At 42.7% G+C, this 10974-nt stretch overlaps 2 protein-coding genes across 3 annotated transcripts; one reads left to right on the top strand and one right to left on the bottom strand.

Moving 5' to 3' along the window:
• Window positions 1-916: 916 nt before the first annotated feature.
• LOC115768026 (luc7-like protein 3) lies at window positions 917-7730 on the bottom strand. 2 transcript variants are annotated; one of them, XM_030712445.1, is made up of 5 exons: window positions 7388-7730; window positions 5638-6656; window positions 5327-5397; window positions 4677-5244; window positions 917-1274 (listed from the first exon to the last, which is right to left on the bottom strand). In XM_030712445.1, exons 1-4 carry the CDS (start codon window positions 7487-7489, stop codon window positions 5102-5104), a joined length of 1335 nt encoding a protein of 444 aa, XP_030568305.1. In that variant the 5' UTR covers window positions 7490-7730; the 3' UTR covers window positions 917-1274; window positions 4677-5101. The 2 variants fall into 2 exon arrangements, with proteins under 2 accessions (XP_030568305.1, XP_030568306.1); XM_030712446.1 differs by lacking the exon at window positions 917-1274 and adding an exon at window positions 3291-3516.
• A 330-nt stretch (window positions 7731-8060) lies between these two features.
• Window positions 8061-10788, top strand: LOC115767996 (DNA replication licensing factor Mcm6). Its single transcript, XM_030712401.1, has one exon. It carries the CDS (start codon window positions 8155-8157, stop codon window positions 10627-10629), a length of 2475 nt encoding a protein of 824 aa, XP_030568261.1. The 5' UTR covers window positions 8061-8154; the 3' UTR covers window positions 10630-10788.
• The last annotated feature ends 186 nt before the right edge of the window (window positions 10789-10974 follow it).

Here is a 10974-nt window from a genome sequence, read left to right as displayed (position 1 = left end):
TGTCGACAACTTTTTAATGAACATCTAGTTCTCAAGAACAAATTGGATTATTTCGAAAGTATTTCAGCTCCAAGCTCTCTCGCATAGAAGAAAAACAACAGAGTTTCGAATTGCGCAATCTGTAGCAATTTTTTTTTTCATTTTTTTTTTATTATTATGATTTTTTCTTGCATTTGGTTTTGGATATTGCATTTTTTTTTTCTTCTTCTCATTTGCTTTGATGAAAAATTATTGCAAGTCGCGTATCTGCATGGATATTTATTGTAGATATGAGTTATGCGTTTAATAATTAAAAACTCGCTTTTGGATTAAATGACATTTTTTTTTTTTTTTTTTTTTTTTTTTTTTTTTTTTAGTTTCTTTGCTCTTTTTTTTTCTCTCGTTTTTTAAATGTATTTTTATTAGTTTTTTCGTTCGGTATTCAAACATTCATGTATGCGAATTAAATGAAATTAAATTATATATATATATATATATTATTATTATTATTAATATTGTTTTTTTGCTTTTTTCTAAATACATAACGAAAGGCGACGCATTATCCTTCACAAACAATCCGAAAAAAACAAAAAAAAAAAAAGAAGCTCTCAACAGTACCGGAAATTTTCTCTACATGTCTATATACATATATCCATATAAATATATAGATATATATCAATATATGTAAATACGCATTATATCAATTATTATTGCCAATAATTTGTGAAAGATACAACGTGGCCAATTAAATCAAATATCTAACAATTGTTTGGGTTGTGTGTGTAAGTGTGTGTAGGTGTGTGTGTTTGTGTGTGAAACAGAGAAGAAAAGGTCGGGAGTAGGTATAGTTATATATATATATATATATACATATATATACGTATAGCTATTTATACATATATATATATATATATATATATATAGGGAGGAAGAGAAAGAGACAGTTAGATAGAAAGAGAGAGATAAAAGGAGACAAATTGAAATTCACCTCGGTATCTCATGCTTATTACAGTTAACATGATTGGAAGATATAGTGAACCCGTCACTCGATACTCGTTACTCGTTACTCGCTACTCGTTACTCGCTGCTCGCTGCTCGCTGCTCGTTGACTGGCACTCGGCGGCTTTCGTCTGTCTTGAAGAAACATAACTGGGTGTTGTGGGCATAGAAGTTACCTGGGAGTAGGCTCTTCGCTGGCACGCATATATATTTATATATATATATCCATTCATTCGTTCCCAAAAACCAGTTGACGAGAGAAATTCGTCGCTCTCAATTGACGCATTCGTTCGATCCTGCAATATGTGAAGAAAACGGCATTAGTATACAACATGACGTTCATATATATTTTTCTCTTTTGTTTTTGTTTTCTTTTTCAATATCATTAAATAATACGCCCAGTGGCCTGCACATAAGAGGTATTTACGAGCTAAAAGTCCGAGTGTGAACTTTTAGAAAAAAAAAAATCTGTTTTTTTTTTTTTTGTGGTACATGTATGAGAGTATAATAATATTTAAGGTATTTACGATAGACGCGAATGTCGTAAGTAAATTGTTTACACACAAAGGAAAAAAAAATAAACAATGGGCATATTTTGGTTAATGCTTACGACTATTTCATAGTTTTTTTTTATTTTTTAAGCAATTATTAGGTTGAACCCACCAATAAAAAGCAAATTTTAACAGAGAGTGGTTTGTGGTGTGTGTGTGTGTGTATGTGTGTGTGTGTGTGTGTGTGTAGGGGGGGTGGGCTAAGGATAGGGATAGGGGTAGGGATGTTGCTAACCATTTGGATAGAAACTTTTAGACCTGAGCTGCTTGAATTCTACAGTTTTCTTGGGCGAACCATGTGTGTAGTATTTTAGTATTTAAATACTGTTGTTGTTGTTCTTGTAGGTATTTTTTGTTTATAATCGAAATTTACCTGTTTTTAGGGGGGGCAAGACTCGTAGCCGGGACTTGGGGACAAATGCGTAAAAGATCAGGCTGCCTGCTCTCGCCTATCTACAGATCGTGTGTGTTCTCGAATATTGGATATACATAATATATATACTAGCAATACACTATATGTATTTTATATATGTGAGTAAATGCTTTAAAAGAAATGTACAATTTGTTTTTTTTTTTTTAAGATTTTAATTCAATTGCAATTACCTCTTGGTCGAGAGTTCGATCCTCGGATCGTCTAACGTTTCGATAACGAATTCCAAGCTCGAATTCGAATTCGAACTCGAATTCGAACTCGAATCAAATATCGATCACAGCTTCAATCATCGCGTTGCTCACTTCGAGATATACTGAGTGTACACATATTTATTTATATTCTTTTTGATTCTTGCCCATTTCGTTTCAGTTAATTCATTAACAAGAAAACAATTTCGGCATAGCCGAAGCCTCTATGCCCTTGCCAAATATAGAATTTATCAATAAATAAATATATTGTAAATCTTAAAAAAAAAAAATATATATATATAAAATGGACTTTTATTTAAATTTTAACTAAAAATGGATTCAAAAATTACTTTGTATTTAACACGGACAATATAACTACGTTAAACATTGTTTATATTTTGGAAAAGGCATGAATATTAATTTAAGTAAATGTACCTGACGTATTTACGAGTCTCGGAAAGCCGTTAACCGGGCAACTGTTCGTGTGTGTTGTTCGTGTCAGCGAGCCTTCGGTTCTGTTCAATGTATTTGATGTTGTTGTTGTTGTTGTTGTTGTTGTTGTTGTTATATTTAATAAGGCACCTCCTACTATATTGACTACAGGAGAGATTCATTGATAGGCAAAGTGTGAGAGAGAGAGAGAGAGAGAGAGAGAAAGTAGGTGTGTGTTTGTTTGTGTGAGTGTGTGTGTGTGTGTGTGAGAGAGAGAGAGAGCGAGAGGATTACGTACCTCTGAGCGAATCAACCGTTAACAATTCAAGCTTAATGCAACCCTGACCCTGATGGGTGGCAATGAATTAAAACGCTGTGTTTGGATCGGGGATCCCTGGTTCGCATGTACCGCGAACTGCGAACCACAAAGCACATGCCATTCCCATGCAAACGCGATCTGTGTGGGTGTTTCATTATATATCATAATATAGTATATGCATATACTTAGAGTTTGTATTTTATATTTTTTTGAGGTTAGTTTTTTTTTTTTTTTTTTTGTCGAGTTGTAAATACCTGGTACAATCAATTTGAACGTATCTCCAATAACAAGTACAACAAGGATACTCTCATTCCCAGCGTTCTGTGATGTTTAATTATCTTTCTTTTTTTTTTTTTTTGTAGTTGTAGGTTGTGTGTGTGTGTGTGTGTGTGTGTGTGTGGGTGGGTGTGTGTGTGTCTTGTAAGTGAATGCTGTTGCCCGTAAACCGATTGTCGAATGCTTAAAAATGCAACTAACCTGCTTCCAATTGTTTGATACATTTGCCATCGATCAGTGCAAATGGAACTACCCCCAGGACTAGAAATATTTTGGTTTGTTCCGCATATTCCGTATTCATCTGACATATGTATTTATCCATCTGTCCCGTCTGTCTGGCTATCGACGACATACACATTACACATACACATACACATATGCAAATATATATTCGCATGTTAGCTACAATCAAGGCGACAAGTGCAACAAGAGACTCTTGGGGGTTTTGCCTGTTCCGGTGCAGTTAACAAATTTCTTTTTCCAATACCAAATAACGAATGAGGGATTGCTGTAGTTGGCGAAACATGAAATGAAACTATTCAAGTTGGAACAAATGGAATTGGAACACTTCTCATATTCAATACAAGCTTAAAGTAAACACAATGTTAATTGGCGAATCTGAATTGGTGCAGTAACAATGTGTTTCATTCCAACATTCCATTTACGATCTGCTCGAAAAACACGCACACGGACTAATTCTGTGATGTTTACACATGTTTCAATTCATCGTTCCTATGCGGATCAGCTGCACGCAGCGCTGCCTTTGTGTTAAATGCAGACAACTTCTAACATTCCGACATATCATTTGTTTCATTCCAGCATTCCTTTTGCGATCTGCCCGAAAAACACACGCACACGTACAAGTTCTCTGACATATCTATGTACATATGTTTCAATTCATCATTCCTTCGAGTATTAGGCAGCGGACAACTTCTTACATTCCAACATATCATTTGTTTCATTCCAGCGTTCCCCATCCGGTATTTGGTACTTGGTTTTCTAGTGCACAACCTGGCATCGAATTTGCGAGTGAAGGTTCAAGTGAAAATGAAACACGATTTACAATACACGCACACACCTGCATATATATATATATATATATATATGCATATATATATAAATTCGTAACACACCAGAACAGGCGAGTCTTGTGCAAACATAATTTTTTAATCTAAATAACTGTGTGTGTGTGCGTGTGTGTGTGTGTGCGTGTGTGTGTGTGTGTGCTTGTGCGCGCGTGTGTGTGTGTGCGTAGGAGTGTATTATGATGTGAATTTGGGAGATTTTCTTTCTTTTTTTTTTTGATATATATATATATATATTTTTTAAGGGATATTTTTTCGTAGCCATAGGATTAGACAGAACTTGTGCCTGTCTCTGTACAATTCAAATTAGATAGAGCACGAGTACTCTTCTTTTTTTTAGTTGTTGTTGTTGGACTACGAGTACGTGTACGAGTAGGGATTATGAATATAGGTTTTATATATGGTTGAACTCACCTCTAGTCCCATTATATTTGGTAGGTTCGCACGTGTCACACACATGCGCGCCTTTTAGACTGTCTGATCTTAATATTTTTTTTTTTTTTTTATACAGATTATTGAAATGTGTTATTATTATTTGGAGTACCTCGATGCTGCATGGAGTGGGGCGGGGGCAGCGCGTTATTGGGCGTGGCACATAGCCAAAGAGAGAGTTGCGTGTGGCGCATCTTCAGCTAACTTGCATTTTCGATTAGTTACAATTGTTTGTTATGGTTTTTTCTTAATTTGTTGATGTTGTTGTCGCTGTTGTTGTTGCCGTTGTTATTGCTGTTGTTGTTCTTTATCAAATTGTTGTTTATATGCTTATGCTTATGCTCTTTGCTGTTCTCATTGTTGTTGGTTGTAGTTGCTGCTGCTGTCCGTCCGTATTTGGTATCCTCCTAGTAGCGACTGCGACTGCGACTGCGACAATGCCGCTCCCGACTGTCGTGGCGGTAATGATTGTGGCGACTGCGACTGCTGCCGCTGCTGCTGTGACTGCCGCTGCGCGAATACGAATGACCGTGATGCGATTTGTGGTGATCTGTGCAAAGAGACGGAACATTAGACAGACAGTTGGATTCAAAGTCGAACTGGGTCCGACTTTGGGCCGTGCGCAAACTTACGATGCCGCCTGTCCGATGATTGGCGATTGGGCGGATAGTCTCGACTGCGTTCCCGATAGTCACGCTGATCGCTGCACGCATTCGAGCACGATGAATGTGTTGAAAAGAGAGGGAGAATATGTTAATGTTGTATTTCATGAGCTAAGCTATTCATTCAAATATATATATGCACATCATTTCCAAGTCGAGAGTGCTAGCTGGACATATATATATGTATATATGCGGATCTTCCACAGTTTCTGACGCCTATTTCGTCATTTGTTGCTGCATTTATAAATGATAATCAGCCTGATCAGAATTGTTTGCCTTACCGCCTGTTGTCGTAGGTGTTGTGGAAGCGTTGGACACGATCATCGCGACGCCTTCGCTCCTCCTCCTCGTGCTCCTTTTGGCGGCGCTCGTTGATTTCGGTAACGGCATTGCGCAGCTTGGAATAGCCCAAATGCTGTTTGCCCATCAAATGATCCTCGATGCGCTGCTGTGCATCGCCAACAATGAGAAAGGCGCCGCATATTTCGCAGACCTTCATTTGCTTTTCGGGTAGCACTTCGTGCGACCAATTGGCCGCCGTTTTGGTATCTGTCTTCGTGTCCGATTTGCTGTCCTCGGACGCATTATTGATGCCAGCTGCTGTTGGCGATGCGCCGCCTCCAGTTGCTGCAGGTGCAGGTGCTGGTGCGCCTGCTGCGGGCTCTTCGATCGGCTCATTCGATTCGGTGCCGTCGCTGGCGATGGCATCGCCAATGCTGCCGGCTATGTTGGGACTGGCGAGCGGCTGATCGTTGCTTGATATTTCGCCGGCGTTTGTTCCAAGCGTGGGCGTCTGCGTCGGCGTGGGCGTGGTCGATTGCGAAGGCGGCGCTGCACGAAGCTTATGATAGTTTTTGACTTGGGCCTCATACTGCTGCTGCACCGACTCCTTCTCCTCCTTCAGTTCCTCGCAGAGAGCCATCAGATCCTGGGCCTGATCAACATCGCCGCGTATGCCCGCCTCCTCGGCCTCGGCGAGCAGCTTATTGATGCGCGCTGTCAGATTGCTCATGTGCTCCTGATGTTTGGCCGCATGCGACATTGTCCCAGACGGATTGTCTCGCTGCATCAGCTGCAAGCGCTGTTTGCCCTTCTGTATCTTTCGATCCACATCGTGCAGCATCACATTGCAAAAGCGCAGAAACTCATCCTCCGTATGGCGTTTGCGCTGCGATGGTCGCGCCTCCTCGTACAGGTGTTTCGCCTCCTCATCGTGAATACGTGTGCAAGGACCAAGATCGGCTCGTGTATTTATAAACAGATCGTGCGGACAAAATTTCACATTGTAGAATTGACAAAACTGTGCAAAAGTAAACAAAGTTATAATATGTCGTTTATCTTTATAAGAACGAAAATTTGGCTGCGCAGGGCTCCAGTCTTTCGGCTCAAAATACATGCAGTCCAGGGCTACGCACGCGACACTTGTATGTTTTCAATATAAATAACGTTATGTTAATAACAATTCTGACTCTCTATTCCAAAGGCAAGCTTTAGGCAGGGTTGTTGGTTTGAACCGTGAACCGAATCAGCGAAAATATGTATTTTTTTTTTGTAAATCGATTTGATTTGCAAGAAAATCAATTTAGTTGTAGCCTTAAATTAATATGATTTTCGAGAGGGCATACAATTTTTAAATAGAGTCCTTTAAATAGTTGATATGTTACATGTTTCGTAAGAAAAACAGACAAAGCACAAAAAAAAACTCAATGTTAGCAATAAACTCTTTACAAAATAAACAAAAATGAAAAAACAATGAGCATTATTTGAGTGCAAGTAGTTGAGCAGAATGCTCTGTGGAATGGTCAAGAATTCTGTTGTAGCACAACAAAATGTAAACAAATAGTTGCGTTGCCTGCAACTATTTGAAGATTGTGCGACAACTTTTGGCTTGTACTGTGCTTTGCCGGCTAGACTAGAGAAATGCAAATAAAATGGCCATAAAGTTATTCATGGCGAGCACTGCCAAGAAATGCGATTATATCACACAGAGCATGTTTATGGTAGCCAGTTGGTGCTCAAGCTGGGACTTACCTCTGGATCCTCCCAGTTGACCGCTTGCCCAGCCTCTGAAGGATGCAAATTTCGATTGCGGCCCATTAGCTCATCGAGCATTTGTCGGGCAGCGTCCACCATTTTGGCTGTATGTGTGGTGCGCGCGATGTGCTTGCTTGTTTATGTGTGTGTGTGTGTGTGTGGGTGGGTTGATGGCTGGCCCCAAGTCAATTGACAGTCGCAGCTGCTGTGCAAACGTAGTTGAGGTTATTGTGCCCTGTTAGCGCGTGTTCAGCAAACGTGTTCCATCCAGTCGGCCTAATTTAATATATTTCTCTAATGAAATTTCGGAATCAATAATTTCCTTGTCGCACTCAGCTCACACGCGTTAGCGATGGTAACTTGCATGGAAACCCGATATCGATAAGACAATGCGATAGCGTTGACAGCGCTGCCAGACTGCTACCGTCTGGCAATATTTTTGGCGCGCATTTATCGCTAGATTTCTAAAAATATAATTTATAGCTATTTTAATCACGTCAAGGCGAATATAAAACAAATACAATACACATTAGCATGCGTGCTACATTCATATACGAATGCAAGCAGCCCCTCACGTATAATGTGCCGATAGTCGCTCAACAATCGATAACTCACATGCCGCTACTGTCACTGCGAGTTGTCAAAAAAGGCGCGAAAATTGGCAAAAAAAAAACACGCAACGGCGGCTAAGTAAATAGCATCAGTCAACACAACTAACTCTTGCGCGCTTACATTGTTTATTTGTTGGTTACGAATCGAACGAGATGGATGTTGCTGATGCACAAATCGGACAGCTGCGCGTCAAGGATGAGGTGGGCATACGCACCCAGAAGCTGTTCCAAGATTTTCTCGAGGAATTCAAAGAGGATGGCGAAATTAAATATACACGTCCGGCTGCCAATCTAGAGTCGCCCGATCGCTGCACGCTAGAAGTTAGCTTCGAGGATGTGGAGAAATACGATCAGAATCTGGCGACGGCCATCATCGAGGAATACTATCATGTCTATCCGTTTTTGTGCCAATCTGTCTCCAACTATGTTAAGGATCGCATTGGCTTGAAGACCAACAAGGATTGCTACGTTGCCTTCACGGAGGTGCCGACACGGCATAAAGTACGCGATTTGACCACCTCAAAGATTGGCACGCTCATACGCATCTCTGGCCAGGTGGTGCGCACACATCCTGTGCATCCGGAGCTCGTGTCGGGCACATTCATGTGCCTCGATTGCCAGACGGAGATACGCAACGTTGAGCAGCAGTTTAAGTTCACCAATCCGACCATATGCCGGAATCCCGTATGCGCGAATCGTCGTCGCTTCATGCTGGACGTGGAGAAGTCGCTGTTCCTTGATTTCCAGAAGATACGCATACAGGAGACGCAGGCGGAGCTGCCGCGCGGCTGTATACCACGCGCCGTCGAGATCATATTGCGCTCCGAGCTGGTGGAAACGGTTCAGGCTGGCGATCGTTATGATTTCACGGGCACACTCATCGTGGTGCCGGACGTGAGCGTGCTCAGCATGCCGGGCACCAGGGCCGAAATGGGCTCCCGCCACAAGCCCGGCGAGGGCTCTGACGGCCTCACCGGCCTCAAGGCCCTCGGCGTCCGTGAGCTCAACTATCGGATGGCATTTCTGGCGTGCAGCGTACAGGCGACCACCGCCCGGTTCGGCGGCACCGATCTGCCCATGTCCGAGGTGACCGCCGAGGATATGAAGAAGCAGATGACCGATGCCGAATGGCAGAAAATCTATGAAATGTCCAAAGATCGTAATCTATACCAGAACCTCATCAGCAGCCTATTCCCCTCCATCTATGGCAACGATGAGGTGAAGCGCGGCATACTCCTGCAGCTGTTCGGCGGCGTGGCCAAGACAACCATGGAGAAGACCTCGCTGCGTGGCGATGTCAATGTTTGCATTGTCGGTGATCCGAGCACGGCCAAATCGCAGTTCCTCAAACAGGTCTCGGACTTCTCGCCGCGTGCCATATACACCTCGGGCAAGGCCTCATCGGCCGCCGGCCTGACCGCGGCCGTCGTCCGTGACGAGGAGAGCTTCGATTTTGTGATCGAGGCCGGCGCCCTGATGCTGGCGGACAACGGCATCTGCTGCATCGACGAGTTCGACAAGATGGATCTGCGCGATCAGGTGGCCATACACGAGGCCATGGAGCAGCAGACCATATCGATTGCTCGCGCCGGCGTCCGGGCCACGCTAAATGCACGCACCTCGATACTGGCCGCCGCCAATCCCATCAACGGACGCTACGATCGCTCCAAGAGTCTGCAGCAGAATATACAGCTGTCGGCGCCAATAATGTCGCGCTTTGATCTATTCTTCATTTTGGTGGATGAATGCAACGAGGTGGTCGACTATGCGATCGCCCGCAAGATCGTTGATCTTCACTCGAACATTGAGGAGTCCGTGGAGCGTGCGTATACGCGCGAGGAGGTGCTGCGTTATGTGACCTTTGCACGCCAGTTTAAGCCCATCATTGGCACGGAGGCGGGCAAAATGCTGGTGGAGAACTATGGCCATTTGCGGCAGCGCGACACGGGCTCGTCGGGACGCAGCACCTGGCGCATTACGGTGCGCCAGCTGGAGTCCATGATACGGCTGAGCGAGGCCATGGCCAAGCTGGAGTGCTCCAATCGTGTACAGGAGCGTCATGTCAAGGAGGCTTTCCGTTTGCTCAACAAATCAATTATACGGGTCGAACAGCCGGACATCCATCTGGATGATGACGAGCCTCTCGATGTGGACGATGGCATCGAGCATGACATCGATATGGAGAACAATGGTGCGGCTGCCAATGTGGATGGCGATGCCGCCGCCGCCGCCGCATTGGATACATCTGGCCACGCCATGCAAAAGAAGAAGTTCACGTTATCGTTTGAGGATTACAAGAATCTGTCGACAATGCTGGTGCTGCACATGCGCGGCGAGGAGGCGCGCTGCGAGGTCGAGGGCACCGATACGGGCATGAAGCGCAGCGATGTCGTTACCTGGTATCTGGAGCAGGTTGCCGAACAAATTGAATCCGAGGACGAGCTGATATCCCGCAAGAACCTCATCGAGAAGCTGATCGATCGTCTGATCTATCATGACCAGGTCATAATACCGTTGAAAACCTCCAATCTGAAGCCGTTCGCCAAGAGTCCCAAGGCCTCAGCTGTCGATGATGAGCTGGAAAACGATCCGCTGCTTGTCGTGCATCCCAATTACATAGTGGAGTAATCTTTGTCATTCTCTACGCTCATTTTTTCTTTGCATTTCATTTCAGTTTAAGTTTGAGCGATTTTTTTTTTCTACCGATTTTTAGGTTAGGTTTCATCTATTTAATAAGCATATCGTAGATTTTAATTTATATTTAAGAATTAATTGTAGTTTTTGAGTAATTCTGAAAATTAATTCAATCTCTAATTAATATGCATTTGTATTTCAGCTTCGTTTGCAATTATAATACATTTAATAATTTTGAGGTTATGTTGTCAAAAATGAAAAGATGTTCAAAAAAAAACTATTTTTTTAAATAAAGCAACAGATAAAAAACAAACTGGATTTTTGCTATTCGTGGGAGGT

The sequence above is a fragment of the Drosophila novamexicana genome, unplaced genomic scaffold (assembly GCF_003285875.2).
Source record: "Drosophila novamexicana strain 15010-1031.04,08,12 unplaced genomic scaffold, DnovRS2.1 tig00001554-arrow-arrow-pilon, whole genome shotgun sequence".
NCBI classification, from domain to species: domain Eukaryota; kingdom Metazoa; phylum Arthropoda; class Insecta; order Diptera; family Drosophilidae; genus Drosophila; species Drosophila novamexicana.
The sequence above is the reverse complement of the archived record's forward strand: the minus strand, read 5'-3'. Positions and strand labels throughout refer to the sequence as shown.

Bases quoted from the DNA above. Each gene is read 5' to 3' on its own strand.
- LOC115767996 (XM_030712401.1), top strand. From the start codon at position 8,155: ATGGATGTTGCTGATGCACAAATCGGACAGCTGCGCGTCAAGGATGAG.
- LOC115768026 (XM_030712445.1), bottom strand. From the start codon at position 7,489: ATGGTGGACGCTGCCCGACAAATGCTCGATGAGCTAATGGGCCGCAAT. The intron at 5,398-5,637 runs GTAAGGCAAACA...GAATGCGTGCAG, and splicing joins AACACCTACGACAACAGGCG to CGATCAGCGTGACTATCGGG. The intron at 5,245-5,326 runs GTAAGTTTGCGC...CTCTTTGCACAG, and splicing joins ATCATCGGACAGGCGGCATC to ATCACCACAAATCGCATCAC.